This window comes from Arachis hypogaea, chromosome 3, assembly GCF_003086295.3.
Source record: "Arachis hypogaea cultivar Tifrunner chromosome 3, arahy.Tifrunner.gnm2.J5K5, whole genome shotgun sequence".
Classification (NCBI taxonomy): domain Eukaryota; kingdom Viridiplantae; phylum Streptophyta; class Magnoliopsida; order Fabales; family Fabaceae; genus Arachis; species Arachis hypogaea.
The window spans coordinates 6,940,460-6,960,665 of record NC_092038.1 but is presented as its reverse complement, the minus strand read 5'-3'; the positions used below and the strand labels follow the sequence as shown (position 1 = coordinate 6,960,665).

General features: G+C 33.9%; 1 protein-coding gene and 1 long non-coding RNA gene across 4 annotated transcripts; one reads left to right on the top strand and one right to left on the bottom strand.

Annotated features, from left to right (window-relative positions):
* The first annotated feature begins 15,401 nt into the window (after positions 1 to 15,401).
* On the top strand, positions 15,402 to 16,989 carry LOC112789180 (uncharacterized). Its single transcript, XR_011879474.1, has 3 exons — positions 15,402 to 15,974; positions 16,261 to 16,291; positions 16,450 to 16,989. It is a non-coding gene; the product is annotated as an uncharacterized lncRNA (long non-coding RNA).
* An 806-nt stretch (positions 16,990 to 17,795) lies between these two features.
* On the bottom strand, positions 17,796 to 19,882 carry LOC112789178 (uncharacterized). Of its 3 annotated transcripts, none has more exons than XR_003815969.2 (4): positions 19,457 to 19,850; positions 18,898 to 19,181; positions 18,734 to 18,806; positions 17,796 to 18,360 (listed from the first exon to the last, which is right to left on the bottom strand). XR_003815969.2 is itself a non-coding variant. In XM_072232285.1 (4 exons), the coding sequence occupies exons 1-4, from the start codon at positions 18,922 to 18,924 to the stop codon at positions 18,085 to 18,087; spliced, it is 396 nt and encodes a 131-aa protein (XP_072088386.1). In that variant the 5' UTR covers positions 18,925 to 19,882; the 3' UTR covers positions 17,796 to 18,084. The 3 variants fall into 3 exon arrangements, 2 of the variants coding, with proteins under 2 accessions (XP_072088386.1, XP_072088387.1); XM_072232285.1 differs by adding an exon at positions 18,445 to 18,464 and having other exon boundaries at positions 18,898 to 19,882; XM_072232286.1 differs by adding an exon at positions 18,445 to 18,468 and having other exon boundaries at positions 18,734 to 18,772; positions 18,898 to 19,801.
* Positions 19,883 to 20,206: the final 324 nt, after the last annotated feature.

The window sequence follows — 20,206 nt, the reverse complement described above, 5'->3', positions numbered from 1 at the left end:
ACCACCTGTACTCGGGAAGCCAAAAGAAGGGGAGCCATTGTACCTGTACCTCGCCATAACGGGAGAAGCTTTGGCCTCAGTTTTGATATGAGAAGAAGGAAGGACACAACAACCAGTCTATTTCGTCAGTAGGGCCTTGCAAGGGGTGGAGTTGAGATATAACAAATTGGAGAAGTTAGCTCTGGCACTCTTGACCTCTTCAAGGAGATTAAAGCAGTACTTCCAAAGCCACCAGATCGTCGTGAGAACGGATCAGGGAATCCGGCAAGTGCTTCAAAAACCCGACCTGGCGGGGAGAATGATGACCTGGTCGATTGAACTCTCTCAATACGACATACGATATGAACCCCGACAGGCCATCAAAGCGCAGGCAATGGCGGATTTTCTAGTGGAAGTAGCAGGGGACCCAGCCGAAGACACGAACACACGGTGGAAGCTCCATGTAGACGGAGCCTCCAACCAGACGTTCGGGGGTGCTGGGGTTATCCTGGAAAGTCCGGCTGGAGTCGTATACGAGCAATCGATTAAGTTCGATTTTCCCGTTTCAAACAACCAAGCGGAGTACGAAGCCCTCATAGGAGGCCTAACCTTAGCAGCAGAGGTCGGGGCAACAAGGTTGGAGATATGCAGCGATTCGCAAGTCGTCACCTCCCAAGTAAACGGGAGCTATCAAGCTAGGGACTCGTTGCTACAGAAATACTTGGAAAAAGTCAAGGACTTGAGCCGAAAGTTTGAAGAAGTCTCGATCCAGCACGTCCCGAGAGAAAAGAACACACGGGCAGACCTCTTGTCAAAGTTGGCTAGCACCAAACCGGGAGAGGGTAACCGGTCTCTAATCCAAGGAAAATTGAGAGAGCCAGCAGTCACATTACACCTCTCGAAACTAAGCCCCTCCTGGTTGGATCCCATTATCGACTTCTTAGAAAGCGGTAAGCTCCCCGACGACGAAAAGGATGCCAAAAAGCTAAGAAGGGAAGCCGCCAGATACGCCATCATCCAGGGTCAGCTTTTCAGGAAGGGATTCAGTCATCCCCTGCTGAAGTGCTTGCATCCCGACCAGACGGACTACGTCCTCAGGGAAGTCCATGAGGGATGTTGCGGCCACCATATAGGTGGCAAAGCCCTAGCGAGGAAGTTAATCCGAGCAGGTTATTACTGGCCGTCCATGATGGCTGACTCCAAGGAGTTCGTCAAGAGGTGTGTTAAGTGCCAAGAAAACGCCAGCTTCCATCGTGCACCCGCCTCTGAGCTCAACTTGCTAACGGCCTCTCGACCATTCTCGCAATGGGGAGTCGATCTCTTAGGACCTTTTCCCGTCGGCCCGGGACAGGTCAAGTACCTCATAGTCGCTATCGACTATTACACAAAGTGGATAGAGGCTGAACCACTGGCCAGCATATCCTCATCTAATTGCAGGAAATTCATGTGGAGACAAGTCATAACGCGGTTTGGTATCCCGGAGGTCGTCATCTCGGACAACGGAACACAATTCACCGACAAGAAGTTCACAGAATTCCTCACCGGCCTGGGCATAAAGCAGAGATTCTCCTCGGTAGAACATCCACAGACAAACGGGCAGGTCGAGTCCGCAAATAAGGTCATCCTGCAAGGGCTCAAGAAGAGGTTAGATAGCAAGAAAGGTGCGTGGGCCGAAGAGCTGGCCTCGGTCCTATGGTCCTATCGAACAACCGAACAATCCTCCACCAAAGAGACACCCTTCCGGCTAACCTACGGGTCAGATGCAGTGATACCCGTAGAGATCGGAGAGCCGAGTCCACGTCTACTCCTGAAGGGAGTAGCCGAAGCCGTCGAGAAAGACCTGATAGAAGAAACCAGGGAAATGGCCCATTTGGCAGAAGCAGCGCTAAAACAAAGGATAGCTCTACGCTACAACGCCAAAGCGCTCAAAAGGAAATTCGAAGAAAACGACCTCGTCCTGAGGCGTAACGACATCAGCCCGTCCACTCCGGGAGAAGGCAAACTAGCAGCGAACTGGGAAGGACCATACCGAATCAAGGAGGTAATCGGTAGAGGAGCATACAAGCTAGAAAGACTCAACGGCAAGGAGGTGCCAAGAACATGGAATGCCGACAACTTAAGGAGGTTTTATTCATAAGTCATCTATTTCATAATAGCACTTCAGTTTCTTTGATTTAATGATTAAACCCTCCTAACTCCTTACGTGCCACATTTGCCTATGATATTTTCTAAACTCTTAACTTTTTACATTCTATATTTGCCTATGCCGTTCTCCAAATGCTAACTCTCTAAGAGAACCATTATAAGAACGATGATGCGAGGTCCCGGGACTGATCACCCCGGGAACCCCTCAGTTCAAAAAATACGAAGAGCGACCACAACAAGAATGCATGCCATTAAACGGCTAACGTGAGTAAACGGAAACACGAAGTAAATCAAGGGCGAATAAGACAAGAAAAGTTAATTTTACGGGCAAACAAGCCCACAAACCCACTAACGGGCAGCAAAGTCACAATAACAGTCGACAAAAAGTACAAACAACACAAACATCACTTTCTCGGCATATCAATAATTTTGCCGTCCTTAATGGTCTTGAAGACCCCGATAGCCGACACGTCAAAATCCGGGGAGACGACCTTCACCTGAGCTTTGAGGGCCTCTTCAGTCATGAAAATTGCATTCTTGCCCTGCTCCTTGACTTCCTTATGCTTTTGCTTGAACAAATCGGCTTCCTCCCGAGCAACCTTGGCAGCCGCCACCGCTTCGTTCCGCTCTTTCTCCAGAGCGGACAACCGACTCTGCGCGGCACTCAGTTGGCTCTTCAAGGTTGTCTCCTGCTCCGTAAGACGGGATACAGAGGCATCGGCAGTCTTCAGTTTCTCCTCTGCCAAAGCAGCCTTTTTCTCAGCAGCATCAACCTTATTTCCCGCTTCGACCAGCTGATCCTGAAGTGTCTTGACTTCAGTTTTGTACTTGTTGTTGGCATTAACTGAGGACTTGAGCTTCCGACGAAGCGAGGCCATGCCAGAAAGCTCGAACTCCGCTTTCCTGGCTATGGCCGCGCCGCGAAGAAGAGTGCGGTACATCCATCGAGCCTGCCCCGAGAGGTCGGTACCGTGGAAATGGTCCTCTGTACCCGGAAGCAATTAGGCATCTATGAACGTCCCGGCATCAAAGTTCCTTTCCATAACGGTCAAAACACCCTCAGGACTAGACTGGGATCTCTGTCTCTTGGGAGTAGGGATGACGGACAATTCTTCCTCCTCCTCCCGGCGAGAGGAAGAAGAGTGCCCAGGAATGGCAATCTCTGGAGGAATCGGAGTCGCGGAAGTCGGGGTGGCAGCGGAGGTCGGGGTGGTGATTTTTGCGGACGCATCGACGTCGGCAGCAGGCGCTTCTGGAGGAACCGTTGCCTGTTGTGTTGTGGTCTCCTCACCCTCGTCATCTTGAAGAAAAGTATGAAACAAATTGTCCATGCCGGTTACCTCGGCAGAAAGTCCCACAACAAAACAATTTGGAAAACGAACAAGTCAAACAAAAGAAGCAATAGGAAAATTTAAGCAAGCGACTACACGGCAAGAGGAACTCACAGACATAATCTCTGGCGACCTCACGATTTCCCATTAGGAGATGGGGATTCACGTTATTTCTCCCAAGAACGGCCAACAAGATGTCGGCTATCCGCCGATCCACGGCCGACATCCCTTTATAAGTAACCTTGATAAAAGGATTCGACCCCGCCCCGAAACTCCAATATGTCGGGATGAGGCGCTCCTTTTCCAAGGATAACCAAAAAGGGTGGCGACCCTTAGCCGGACGGACCTTAAAATACTTGTCCTTGAACCCATGATACGAGTCCTCGAACAAGCCAAAGATCCTCCGACCCTGGGCGGACCGGAAGGACATGAATCCCTTCTTGTGTTTCCCCTCCTTGGAAGGATTAGTTAAAGTGAAGAAAAAAAGGAAGACGTCGACAGAGGTCGGTAGCTCCAGATATTCGCACACCATCTCGAAGCAGCGAATGGACGCCCAACTGTTCGGATGCAATTGAGATGGTGCCACGGATATCCGATTAAGGAGGTCCATCTGGAAGGGGGAAAAGGGGATGCGGACCCCGACCTGAGTGAACATGGCCTTGTAGAACCAAATCCAATCGGCAACCCGGGGGGCATTGTAATTAATTTCATAAAGGCGTTCGTGAGGGGCGGGGACATAAACGTCGTAGTTCGCCTCCTCGTCGGTGCCCCCACAAAGATACTCGGCTTGGCGAAACTCCGTTAGCTCATCCTCCCCCATCTGATTGGGAGAGTTCTTGAGGTCGGAAACCACCCACGCATACGGGTCGTAACCCGCGGCGGAGGTCGAAGCTCGGCTAACGACACGAGGCATACCTACAGTGTGGGGGCACCGCGCGGTTAGTCCGTGAGGTCGGAATCTGGAAAAAACCCAAAGAAACCCCCCGCGCCATATCCACAAAGGGGACCAGACAAACCAAGAACAAACAGAAGCATAAACCCCCCCCCCATGACCAACAAAAGGAAAAGAAAGCGCATCCACAAAATGCACCCACAAAATAACCAGAAAGAGCAAGAATAGAGCAAGAACCAAAAAGATGATCATAACAGACATGCAAATACCTATTAGAACAAAAGGAAATGAAGCAGTTACCTGGAAGAATTGCGGAAGTTCAAACAGAGACGGAGCGTGCTAAGAGCAATGGAAACAGCTTTTGTGTAATGGGAGCAAAGAAGGGAAGAATGGGCAGTATGATCAGGGAGGTAGATAAATGGAAGAAGAAGAGAAACATAAAACTGTTCAAAACCGCTCTGATGGAAGCGCGAAAGACTTGGGGGCAGAATTGTCTTTACACACACGGGATTTTTTCAATCTTTTATGAGCATTTAATGCCCCGCGCGAGAAACAAGGCGAAAATGGAACGCCCCGAACCACGAACGGGCACGCATGCAGACAGCGCGTTTCCCACACGAACGGCCGACCAGACGACAACGATGACAGGATGCACGCCGCCAACAGCCTATACGGCAGATTAACGGCGCGTGGGGGCACTGTTGCGGCCTGGCCCGAGCCACGCACGGGTCGACCCGACCCTTTGGGAACCCGACCCGGGCGATCGAGCCCCTCGCGTCCGCCACGATGTCAAGACACGCGTCCTCATCGTGCCCTAACACAGCTGGGAGGAACCTTCGCAGAAAATGGGCTCCTCCCCTCAGGGCCCACCTCTGACACAGTATAAATAGGGAAAGACCTGTCCTTCCCAAGGTATGTCATATCCTTTCACCTCACTATTCTGCCCGCCTGCACATTGCTGACTTGAGCGTCGGAGTGTCTTTGCAGGTGGCACCCCCCATCACTCTCTCTCCAGGACAAGTGCTCGGCTACTCGGCGAACCCGCAACCAGAACGACCCAAGCTAAGGCGTCCTTACTCCCCCACCAACCCTCCCGATCTGTCCGGAACCCGACAACCGAACAAAAAATAATTTGTTTTAAAAAAAACATTTTTAAAATAAATAAACTCATATTTATTTTTAACCATATAAGATATTAATTTAATGTAATTTATAGATATCATATTATATGATCATCATTTATAATGATGAAGAAGAGAATGAATATTCTTATTTAAAGAGATAGGAGAACTTCTTTTAATATAAATTTTTTTTCATAGATAATTAAAAATATTTGTACAAATACTTATGAACGCAATATTTTAAAACTTGCATGCAATGTAAATCAAGTCATCTATAAAGTTAAATTTGTAAGTTGGTCAACCACAAAATCAATGTAGATGATTTATAAAATCTCAATGTTAAGCTCCTCATAATTTGTAATATAATACTTAAAAAAAATGTCTTGACAAATCTAAGTGTTTTGTTCATATTTTTAAAAAAAATTTGGAATTTAATTGTTGCAATGTTGTACAAAATAGGTTAGAGTTGTCACAACAAAAAAAATAGGCTTACAGTTAAAGTTGTTTGTGCTATCACAATTAGCAATTAGGCAAAAAAAATATATTTTTTCACTTGAAAATATTTTTAATTTCTAACTTTATTTGGAGTCAATATTTTAGGAGCTAGGTTAGATATATAAATAATGACCTTCATAATTTAATAATTTATTAAATTTAGTTGTTATTATTATGATTTTTATACCACCTCAATATAGGTATCATATGCTAATAATTAAATAATATTATTTTTTATGATATTTTAATGTTAATAAATAAAATTATATTTTAGTATATATTTTGTTTTTTGTATTCTTTATTTATTATATACTAGTGAAATATATATTTTTTAAAATTCCATTGATTTTATTCTGACAATATAGATTATGGCAAAGAAAATTATAGAATCAAATTACTTTTACAAGAAGGCATAGGAAACAAAAATCTCGATCGACTAAAAATATGTAGATAAAAAAATTCAAATGATAACTTTTTTTAGTTATCATTTTTATTTAAAAGAGTTTAACTTTTTAATAATATTTAATTTTAATATTCATTATCTAAAAATTAAAAGATTTTATTGTGTGTGTACTTTTACATTTGATTAGGTATTAAATTTGCTGCACAGATAAAAATAATTAATTTTTATATTTATTTTTTAAAATAATATTTTTTATAAAAATATAATTAGATATTAGTATAAAAAATTTATATTGATAATTATAAGGTTACCTCATAACTAAGGTTGTGAGAACTGGACCGGTTATTGAACCGATCAAATGACTAATTCAATAGTTTAATGGTTCAATTGAAGTCGAACTGTAATTAAACCGGATTAAGTAAATATAAAACAAAATCATTAAAAATTCACAATAAAATTTTAAATATTTAAATTTAATGACTTCAAAATTAATAAAATTTAAGATTCAAAATTTTAAAGATTAAAATTCAAAATGTCTATAATTTATCATTGAAAATTCACAAATTCAAACATTAAAATTTATCGCTATAAAAAATCAAAACACATATAATTAACAAACACGTTATATTCCACCACTAAAAGAACAAACAAATTTTAAACACTGCTTACACAAATTTCTAATTATCGAACCTAAACTTACACACATTACTTATGCCCAATAACTAAGTGTCCATTATTAAATATAAATTTACACAATTTCTATTCACATCAACAAAAATCCAATAATATATACAACTTTATAATACAAAATTAATAATTACGTAAATAAAAAAAATCTAAAACTCAGAATTAATAATTACCATTAACAATCAACAAAATTATTTTAAAAAAATTAACTTAAATTTTTTTTATAAAAAATCAGACAAATTACCAAGAATAATTAATTCAAAAGTAAAAATTAATCATAATTAATTTCAGATAAAAATTTAGGATCGAAGAAGCAATGGAGGAGTTCTCACTAGAGAAGAAAAGATAACCGAGCAACAAAGATGTCCGCGAGAAAGCGATGGCCAAACAGTTAAAAATAGGTGACGGCGAGGAGGATAAGCAAGCAGAGATGTTCGCGTTTCACGTGAGACAGAGTGAGATTGGAGAAGGAGAGAGAGCGAGCTTGAAGAGAGAAGCCAAGCAGAGACCTCCAGGATGGTGATGACGATCGTAGAGGAGGGCTTCACGGCGAGCATAGAGACGGTGAGGAGGAGAAGAGTAGCGGTGGCTGGTGGAGCTTCGCGAGGAGCACAGTGGTGAGAAAGATAAGAGTGGCAGCGGCTGGAGGCTGACGATGGCTAGTGGGGCTTCACGACGAGCAGGTGTGTTGGGAGTTGACGGTGGTGGCAGTGTTTGTTCTGATAGGGTTAGATAGTGAGAAAATTAGGACTGGGTGTTAATGGGTTGGAAGGAAATTGGGACTCGATGTTAGTTAGTGGGTTCTTTTTTTTCTTCCTGGCATCAAAACAGTGCCCTTTTTTAATACAAATTACAAAATCGTATCTTTAAAAAATCTGGCTGGTTTACTAGTTAGACCGTTTTTTATAGAATGTTTTTTAGGGTTAATTGGACCGGTCAGATAACCGATTTTTAGTTAATTTAATCGAATCAGTCAGTCCACTTCAATTTTCGAAACCTTGTCATAATTGGATTTTGATTTTAATTATTATCAAATTATATGTAATAAATATTTGAAGAAATAGGAGCAAAAATATAAATTAAAAAGATAAGTGGCGAAAATCTAAAACTAAAAAATATGAATATAATAATAATATATTTTTTTATGTGAATAATATTATGAATTTTTTATTATATTTAATTATAAATTTAATATATTTCTTATAATTTTATAAATTTATTTGAATTATATTATTTTATTAATTTTATTTTTTGTAGAATACAAAGGTAGAGAGAGATAGAAAATGAGAGATAAAAGAGAGAGAAAGATAAAGAAGAAGACGAAGAAAAAGAGATGAAGTTTGTTAATTTTGGAGGAAAATATTTTACTCTAATTGTAATATATAAAAGAATATCTCGTGACACATTTTGATTTGTCAAATTGGTAATATAAAATATAAATTATAAGTTATATGTAGAATGAGAAGGATAGAGAGAAATAGAGAAGGAAAGAGAAATAGATAAAAGGATGACAAAAGAGAGTTTAATAATTTTGAAAAAAAAAATATTTTATTTTAATTGTAATGAGAGAATGTCATGTATTGGTTGTTAAATTAGTAAAATAATATAACTATGTTTTAATTTTAATATTTTAATTTTAATTTAATTTTACTTATAATTAGAGAATGTCATATTACATATTTTAATTGTCAAATTTATAATTAGTCATTGATAATGATATATAAAAGAGAATGCATAAAAAAATAATATATAATTAGTCATTGATTTGTCTAAAATACACATATAGATACTTAACAATCACGTGTGTAAATTAATATTTTAATTTAACAGAAAAAATCTGTATTGTCTAAAAAAATAAACATTAAAAATTATTTTATGTATTTTAAAATTTGAAATACTAAAGTATCTACTTATTTCAAAAATCTTAAATAATTACACTTAAATACCTCTCGTAGCTTGAATAATGTGGATCTATCGCTTGTATTTTGGTAAATGAATTCTTAAATATAATTTGAATAAAGTCACATATGTAGGATGGTGAGAGAAATTATTTCATCTTTCTCGAATTAGCTAATTTTTTTATTTATAAGAATAATTTACATAAATAAATCGAACTGAGAGAAAAATTATTATTCAAATGTTTTATTTACAAAAAGATTATATTTCGTTTCTAATTAATTTAAATCTATGTAATTCGTTATCGGCTTAAACAAATTACACATTTAAAAGTAATTCGCGGAGCCCTAAATGGGTTAAAAGGGCTTTAGAATTGGGTCATAGTTCGTTCAAATTAAATTTAAAATAAATAAAAATGATATTTATATATTAAAATGAATTAATATATATTTATATATAAATATAAGTTTAATTTATTTTTAATATATATTTTATATTAGTAATTATTTTTAGTAATTAATTTTAATATATAAACATAATTATAAAAGAAATTAATGTAATGTATAGTAATTTGTTACACCTAACAACGAATTAGTACTGTAAAGAGAAGGGATAACTCGTGAGAACCGACAACGAATTAGTTGGAGGCGTAATTTGCTTGACCCTAACGATTTATCATTTTCAATTTTCTCTTTCAGAATTTTAGGAGAATAACACACGTAATTATCACAAAAGTAAGGTATGGACGAAGCAGATCATTTTTACAAATAAGATGATGTTGTCACTCCATGCTGCTGGACACATCAATAAAAAGGTCAGTGCATTGACTTTACTTAATTTAAAAGCTTTTATATTAGATTAGAAATGATGATGTTATTATTGACTAAAAATAAATTTTCAATGGTAGTATTATTTACTAAATTCCTAGGTATGAACAAAAGAAAAAAATAAATTAAATGAATATATTTTTTTTTTGAGTACACTAAATAGTAAATACACGGCTGTTATTTATATAATTCAAAGTTTGCTATTAGTTTATCATATTTTCAATTATATCTATAATTTTTTTTAAATAATATTTTAATAAAATGAAAAATAAAATGCTATACTTTCTAGAACATGTAAAAATAAGAAGATATATAATAAGAATATAGAGGAATTTTAGTGTTGTGAATCATGTGGTTTGGACCTGCTTGTCTTTAAAATGTTCTTGAATGGATTGGTTTAATACGCTTCTACAGGCTAAAGAATAGTACATGTCAAGAATTCCCAACTTTATTACTTGGATTTAAACTTTTTGACGAATAAGATGACAATTTACTCTTAAATATTTAATCCGTTCATAAAACATATAATTAGCATTGATATATAAGGTGTTTTGATTATCACAAAACAAAATCGGTGGTCGAAAACAAGACACATAAAGAAACTGTAAAAGATTCAAGATCCACAATAGTTTACAAGCAGTATTGGCCAAAGCACGGCATTCGGTTTTAGTACAAGAACGAGCTTACCGTAGTTTATTTCTTTGTCTTCCAAGATATTAGAAAATTTCCTTAAAAAAAAGCAATAACCAATTAAAAAATAATGAATATTCAGACAACCCTCTCAATTAGAGTCACTAAAATAGAGAGGGACCTACATTGAAAGAGAAGGGGGCATTTAGTCCCCACAGAGTTTAAAAAAAAAAAAACTAATATGTACTATATATACGTGTCTTTTATTATATTATATTTATCTAAAATAAAATGTAAATAATATTTTTTTATGTTTTATATTAAAAAATATTTTATTAAACTTAATATTTAAAAATAATTATATTATTAAATTTGATTTATTATAAAAATAAAAAATAAATAAACTCAAAAAATTGTAATAATTAATTTTATTATATTAGTTAATTAGTTAATAATTAAATTAAAATTTAATTTTTTAATTAAATGCAACTTAAATTATTAGTGATTTGTTTAAAAAATATTTAATATAAAAAAATATATTATTTATATATTAATATACTCTATTAATATTTATTATTAAAATGGTATTGATTATAGTAATTATTTTGGATAAAAGATTTATGTATACTATAAAAATTATAATAAGTAGATTTTATAATTAAATATGAGATAATAAAAATTAAAATAATTGTTAAGAACGTATATAAAAAAATAATATTTAGTTATGTTAAAAATAAAAAAATTATTATAAATTATTTTTTTATTATTTTAAATATTATACTGTGTGAAATTATCTTTTTATTATTTTAAATACTATAAAAAGTGATTGTGTGTATGTTTCTAATTCTTATCAATATGTATAGATAGTTCTAATTTAAAATTTTAAATATGTCTAAATAAATTTGAGTTAGTCGAGTGATTAATTTAATTGTCCGCTTAAATAAGTGCTGAGAGTTTGAATTTCATTTTGTGTATGTAGCAACTCATTGGCTCTCTTAAATGAAACTCAAAGTCATAATAGATTAATGCTTAACTTATTAGATAGGGTTAAGTATGATTTTGGTCCCCAAAGTTTGAGTTTTTTTTTTTTTAAATGGTCATTCGGACCAAAATGCCCCTATCCCTTCTTCCCCAAAATCATGCCGCCACCACCACCACCAGAACAAGAACCAGAACCAAAACCACCACCCTCATCCACTGTCACTCCATCACCATCTCCATCACACCAACCAAAACTCAGAAAATCAACATCATCATCGTCATCCTCATCAGAATTCAAATCCAAAACTCAGATCCAGATTCAAACTCAGACAAATAAAAACTCAACTCAGAAAATCATCATAAAAAATTTAGAACTCAACTCAGATAAACAAAAACTCAGATCCAGAAATTTCACAAAAAAATTCAATTAATAGAATTCACAGAAGAAGAAGAAGAAGAAGAAGCGGCGGGCGGCGGTGGGTGCGGCGGCGGGAAGAAGAAGAAGAAGAAGAAAAAGGGGGGGGGGGGGGGGGCGGCGGTGGGTGTGGCGGCGGAAGAAGAAGAAGAAGAAGAAGAAGAAGTGGGGGCGGCGGTGGGTGTGGCGGCGGGAGGAAGAGGAAGAAGAAGAAGAAGAAGAAGGCGGTGTGGCGGCGGGCGAGGACAGCGGCGGTGCAGCGGCGGGCGGGAGCAGCGGCGGGCGGGAGCAGCGACGGTGCATGGGTCTCCTTTCTCTCCCCCCTCCCCCCTTCTGTATCCCCCCTTTCTTTCTTTTTTTTTTCTTTTTTATTTATTTATTTTATATTTATTTTATTTTATAATTTTTTTAATAAAGAGTAATTTGGTAATAAAAAAAATATAATTGGTAAAAAAGATGATTTTAAAACAAACTGAAACTTTGGGGACCATTTTGGAGCGAAAAAAAGGTGAGGAACGAAAAAAATTTTCAGCCCCTATATTAGAGACCAAAATCATACTTAACCCTATTAGATATTATGAAGAACTAAAAAAATATATCTATATCTAAATTTTATTATTTTTTTACCCGCACAACTAAATTTTTCTGATCCCTCGCTGTACTAAAACCATAAATTTAAAGAGATTTAAAGAGTGGAAGATCTGAAAAAGAATACATCTACTTACATCCAATTGGTTTCATTTTGGAGGACAATCAACCACAGCGCAGGTTTGATTCAACTCAAGTGCAGCAATTTCTTCTGCCATGGCAGGGCGCTAATTAATGAAAAACTTTAATGGCATCTTGAAAAGTTTCCAATATTAATTTTAAGGTGAATATTATTTAACTCTTTCTAAAATAATATATAATTTATTTTTTATAATATGTCAATTTTTTATTAGTTGATATTTTAATTTAATTATTAGTTATATTAGTAATTTAAATTACTTAAATTTAACTAAAATTAATATTTTAACTACGATTAAATTATTATTTAAAATAGATCATGACATAATTTTTAAAATATTAATAAAGAAACTCTTCTATAATTTTTTTCACCGAAAAAAAAAACTGTTGGAATAATATTTATGAAAAAAATTATTGAAAAACTATTACAAATTTATTAACTTAAACATTGTTCTAATTAACAATTAATTAGGCTCTATAGCTAGAACAAATTAAAGCATAGAAAATCCATTTCAGCATGAAGGTATTTAGGTACAGTTTCAGAGACTTTTTAAGGTTTTGATTTGATAAAAAAAATTAGTGGCCAAATAAAAAAAGAAAGATCATTCCTAAGAAAAGAAATAATTCATCCTTCATATGTATAAAAAAAATTGTTATTATAATAACATTTGGTACAATATCATATTTAAAAGTACATCTCCTTTTAATTTGATAACTTTATCAGTAAGTGTAAGCTCTAATTTTTGCAACAATAAGGATTCATTACTGCAAATGATGTTAAAATGGAGTGAAACTCATGAGAAAGGGATAAATTTTTAGTTATTAGTATAATAAATTAAAATATCAACCAATAAAAAATTAGCATATTAGAGAGGGTAAATGACATATTATTTTAAAAAGAGTTGGATAGAATTCACCTAGTTTTAATTTTAATTTCATTTTAATTATAAATAGTAATTTAAAACTAAAAGTAAAATTTGTTCTTCCAATACTTAGTTTAATTCCATTAGAATTTTATTTTATAATTATTTTAAACATAATTATATAAGTGACAAAATTTTATTGGTTTTCTATTAAAGTAGTATCAATTTTATTTCATCAATAAATTCTAATGTAAATTTTAATTCTAAATTAATTTATTTTTAAAAATATAAAAAATAATACTTTAAAAATATTTTATTGGGGATACTTTAATTTAGAAACGATATTTGTAAAAAAAAATATTAGAAATGACAATGTTATTATTGATTACTATTAATGATACAATTTGGAGTAGAATACCAATAATTAGGTTAGATAAGGATATATTAGGATACGTGATGGACATTCAATCAGGATAAGGTTTAAGATAATAAATGTGTGAATAGGTTGTTTGGATTTTCAGGATAAGGTTTGAATGACATTAACTTTTTAATTTATAAGAAATTGTTAATTTATTATTGAGGAAGAAGGATCTTTCACTCTTCAAAGATTGGGAGCTGTCATATTGAGTTAGGATGCCAACATAACTGAAGATGTTGACGATGACAACAATAAATTTGATGCAACTATGAGGGCAGAGTTCATAGCTAAATACACTAGAACTGCTATAAAACCTCTTTTGAAGGCACAATTTAGAGAATAAGTCACATGGACAAGTTTTTCATTCATAAAGAAAGAATGCTTGAAGGAACAAATACCATTATATTATAATAATTCGTTAATTTTAATCTGTATAAAACAATGCAAGGAAATAATACGTTAACCAAAATAAAGTTGAGTGTTGGCATGTGGGAGGTAATAACCTTTCATGTATTATACAAGAAGATGAAATAAATAGAGTTAGATTACTTACAAAGCAAGCTAACCATTTTAAATAACGGTATCCTAGTCCAAATAAATAAATCTCAGCTGGTTCTTATTGGAGTCAAACTGTTATATTAAATAATATACTACAGTGGATATAAACTCACGTAAAGGCTAAAGATACCTTTACATAAAGATTTAGTCTCTTGGATAAAGTTATGATGCATTGGATTTTGACATGTGATATTAATATAATTTAAAAGTGTTGTTTTTGTAAAATGATTATTACTTTTAATATTTTCGTTCTCGTATTCAATTAAATTGAAAATAATTTTTTTTAATTATATTAAAATTATATTTTTTTTAACTGAGATTAAACCAATTTTTAGTTTAATTATTTATTTATTTTTATTACTTATTTTTTTATGTAGGAATTTGAAATCACCTTAAATTAGATAAATTATTAAAACTTTCAATTTTTGCAATTTTTTAGAGTTTTTGTTATATTAACCACTAATTTTTTTATTTATTAATTTAGATAATTTGGATATTTTCTCTCTTGTTCTTTCTAATTTATTTATTGTTTCATTTTCATTTATAGATTATGTTTTTATTGTTAGGTCACACTTTTAAGGTGTAGCCATTCAAAACCTTTAGAAAAAGATGTTCTATCGTCTTTATTTGAGTGGCGATATTTTGGTGGCTCTTTCAAATAAGGTGTTTGCTACAGTACGATAATAAATTTATATGTACCGATATAATAAAATATGGACAAATTAGAACAAGACATGTGGACTATATTTTCCACATCAATAATTAATTTTTCTTTTTTTAAATACAAATTATATCAATGCTTTTACTAAATCACCCTTATACTTTAATAAAAATAAAAAATAAATTTTATTTAATTTTAATGAAAAGACTTAAATATCCTTTTCTTTTTCTATTAGACAAAAATCACCCTAATCTTTTAAATTTAATCAAAATTCAATTAACTTTACTTTATAATTTTATATCTGAATCAATTTAAAAATCAAAACCAAAATACATTTCATTATTCATATACACTACAAATTTACTTTATTTCTAATGAACCCTAATTTAATTTCTCCTTTCCCATTCATACCAAAAAAAAAAACATATCTAAAGAGTAACCTTCCCCTAATCCCCCTACCAGACAACCGTATTTTATCGTCACCCTCTCTCTTTCTCGTAGCCGCGCCTCCTCTCCGTCGGTCTTCACGCATAGCAGCACGCTCCAGCAGCCACTAGCCGTTCTCTGTCCCTCTCCTCTCTGCATTATATGGTTGCTTTGGATTATTATGGGATTTGATTTGTAATATTTCTTTTCCTTGTGATCAAGCTTAGTCAATTAAGTAATGAGATTCAGTTCTATTTCAGTGTATCAACTATGAATGAGTGTTTTATGATTATAGTTATTTATGAGGCAAATTATTCTCTTAAGTGGATAATTATTAAGGCTTGGTTGTTCATGTTTTTAATGTAATTGCTTGCGCGACCTTGGATTTAAGGCGCTGTTCATTTTCTAATTGGTACATATGATCTGGTAAGATAACTTTTTTTTAAGTTTAATTGGAAATTTAATTAAATGAGATGGTGTGAGGTGTGATCGTGGTGGAGATTAACAAACAAGAATAATGGTAAGATAACTTTTCTATCTCCATTTTTTTATGGTATAAGATCTTGAATCATAGACTTTTTCTTCAATTTCTTTTGTCATTTTTCTTATCACTGCTTGAATCTCAAGTATTGCTTCGCGATCCAATTTATCCGGGTACTTCAAATTTTCGACCTTTTTCAACTGGGGATGCTTAATTTAACTCTGAGATTGATGAATCAATGTTTCTGAGAAGTGCCTTTTTATTAATTTACTATTAATAATATACATATCTATTTATGTTTTTTTTATCTATCTTAATGTTTCAGGAAGTTACACATCACATCTCACAGGTTGCAGGTAGTAATTTTTTCTGTTATTGAATACATGCAATGCATTATACTCCTCTTGTTTGTTTTAACTTCTAACTATGAATTGATGCAAAGCATTATAATATATTGTGAACTTAGTAATTTACTACTCTGAATTTTTCATGTCAATCTTAATTTTTGCCTTAGTTATGAATTCTCTGCCGAAAAATTCGAAACAACAGCAGGTCATGAGGAATCCTCCGTTTTTGACCCGTGCAGTGTTAATTAAGATCATTCTAATGCGTTGAAGCTTGAACTTGGATTATCTAGTCCTGTGGTTTCTTCAGAAGTTGGGATTAGCCAACCCAAGGAGGAGCATGAGGTGGATGAATTGAGTGATGCTGGAGTAATCTCACAGAAGTGCAATTGGAAGAACTTCTCTTGAGCAATTTGGACACCATTTTTAAGAGTGCAATAAAAAAGATTGTTGCAAGTGGCTACACCGAAGAAGTTGCTAAAAATCCATCTTAAGGTCTGACATCTGTTATGGATGTAAAGATACCGTATCAAATATAGTTGATAATACGTTATGAATCATGCAGATTTGTTTGATGTATACATTAATTTGTTTTCATTGTCAATGTTGATCATAGAGGTAAGTAACACTCTTGTAATATTTTCCAAGCCATAATTTTGGAATTAAAGTCAGCAAGCAAAATACTCCATTTTTCTTTCTGTAAACAAAAATCATAATTTTATATTTTACACACCAGACACCACCAAACAACAGTACATATGAATTGAGACTGCAAAAGAAATTTTCATAGTCTTCATAATTTGTTTTAAATACTGATATTATATGCTAAAAAGTACTAGACAAGAGGAATAAGAGATTAATTTTCATGGAGCTATGAACTAGTTTTGACTAGGTAAATGAACTAAAATCTCCAACTTTTTGGAATTCTAAGTGATTACAAAATCTTGGAGGTTGTTTGGGCTATTTTGATGTTGGGGGTGGAAAGATCTTTTTCTTTGTTAAGCTGGTTATGCTTTTGAAAACCAACTAGGTGGTATCTTTTTTTTTCCCTACAAGTATAGGATGGTATTTCTGTAAGTTATGTTCCTTTAGGTAGCGTTTGTTTTAAGGTATTGGGATAGAGACTGGAAGACTGAGACTCAGTATCATGTTTGTTGGTTTAGAGACTGATACTAAAATTTCTGTCTCTGTCCCCAAAATTTCAGTATTTCAGTACCTTCAAAAAGTGGGGATACAGGAGACTGAAATTTTTAAAGACGGAGACTGAAATTTTAATAATATTTTATACCTAAAATACCTTCATTTCAATTAATTAATTCCAATTTTAACATTTGTACAAATTAAATTAGAGCTTCATTCTTGTTTCAATTTCTGTCTCCCACTTTGCACCAAATAAAATATTGAGATTTATTTCAGTCTCATTCTCTCAGTTTCAGTCTTTCAGTCTCTGTCTCTCCACCAAACACTACCTTACTTACTATAGAGCGGTGTAGATATTATGCGTTGAAATACCAAATTAGAGAACAAGATGAACCACCATGAATGTTATTCAATGAGAATATTTGATTTTGACCGTGTGGCAAATGCATAACTCAACTGTTCAAAGTGTTCTTACAAGTTCATAAAACTTTCATCTCCTACTTTGATCTAAGAAACTCAAATGAGAATCACAAACAACTGTAACCTAACCTATTCCTTATTCAAGTGAAGGAATGCCCTTTAAACATGCCTCATGCAAATTTCCCTCTAAATGTAATCATCAACTCAAACCAAGGCAGAAACAAAAATAAAGAAACTAATACATCTTAGATAAGTGATTTTGCTGCAGCAATAACAGCTTCTTTTGTGATGCCAAACTCTTTGTATATTTTTTCTGCTGGAGCGCTAGCTCCGAATCGATCAATGCCTATTGCTTCCAATGATTCTCTCCCACCCAAATGTGATCGATGCTCAATGCTAAACACCAGCTGAAATAGCAGCAGGGAGAACACTCTCCTTGTATGCTTCCGATTGCTCGTTGAAAAGTCCCCATGAAACGAATGAACCGACTCTAACGGCCTTACCTTCCTTTCTGAGATTATCTGCAAAAACCGAATATTACCATGAAATACATAAAGCCCCTATCTGGTTTATAAAATGAAACCAGATAAATAAAAAGCACCTACTTCTGGACTCCTAATAAAGTCTGCCTTTGAAGTAATATGGATCCCCATCAGACATATGTAAAGTCAATAATCAAAATCAACATCACAGATCAAAACACATGCATAAGTCATATCAATAAAATGTTTAAGCTCAAATGATTTACATTGTTGATTGATCACATGTCAACACTAGTAAAATGCTACATAGAGGTTCTTGATTTCATTCGCCTAAATCTTTAACTATTCCTCTATTATCTCCAAATAAAATAAAATTATTGTATAGAAGGATTAAAAGGAGAGAAACACTCACATGCATACACAAGCCGCATGTATGGATCCTCACACTCATCTGTTTTATCAAGCAAGTGGGAGTACTCCATCAACTAGTCCAAACACTTTGAAGTTCAATGATACAGTAAAAAAGAACAGAAAAAGAAGCAATTGAATGATGGTAAAAATTGAAGCTTCACAAACCTTGGCCATTTTCTGAAGCATAGTCATAGGTTCAAATTAACTATGATAGCATCTAATTAACTCTTTTTTCTGTCCATACAGGAAGATTAGGTGTTGTGTAGGGTGTTCTACAAGAACAGAGAAGTTGGTGGCAAACCTAATAGCATGAGAAGCTGCTATGATGACACAAGCTCTTCATCTCTTCCAGCATTAATGGATTCTTACATCAGCTTTGACCAACAACAACAACCTCAAACCCATCTTCATGCTGATGAGTATGAGAAAGTGCCCTGCTTCTCCATTTTCTGTTACACCCAAACAAGCCCTATTTTAAACCAAAAATTCAGTTTTAAAATCACTTTTTAACCAAAAACACTGTACATTTGAACTCTGATATGTCATTGCTAGTTTTTAAAATCTGATGTGTCATTACTCTCATTGGCATGTAAATTTCAATAAAAACTAAAATTTTAGAAACAACAAAACAACCCAAAGAGTCATCGAAAGTATTACACCAAATAACATAAAGAGAAAAAGAGTACATAGAAGGAATCGAAGAATAGCAGCACCCAAGATTCACCTTCAGACAAAGATTAAACAGAGCAAAACACCACACGCACACTCAACCGACCCAAAAACAAAAATCCCTTTTCACAGAACAAGAAATAGGTCAGAATCCATGAACCACCAAAATCAATTCAGAAAGAAAGCAACCCATCAAAGTAAACAAAGACATCTTGGCAACACAGAGCAAAGCAAGCTCGACTTTCAGATCCTTGATCCACTGACCCAGAAACAAGAAGGAAAACTGGTTGCCCGCACCTGTGACGCCGAGTCGGCGACAGCGAAACCAATTTAGAAAGAAGAGAGAGTTTCAGTCTGACAATTGAGAGAGATGTAAGAAAATCCAGAAAAGATGAAGAACACTAGAATGATTCTTCTGAATATTTTTTGTTCTTTAGATGTGTTTTTTTTTTTAATGAATAAACATATGAAATTAGGGTTTATAGAAGAGTATAAGCATGATTATTTGTACATGAATAATGAACTAGATGTTGTTTTAAATTTAAAGTTAGTTAAATTTAAAATTTAATTAATTTAAATAGATAATTTTTATTTAATATAAAAAAATATTTAAATTTTTTATAAAATTTTTTATTTTTATTAAATTATAAGGATATTTTGGTAAAAATATTGATATGATATATATATTTATTTAAAAAAATAACTGCTGACGAAGATAATATAATCTACTTGGCATTTTGTTATTTTTCCACGTTTTTATTATATCGGTACGTATGAATTTATCATCGTACCGTAGCAAACACCT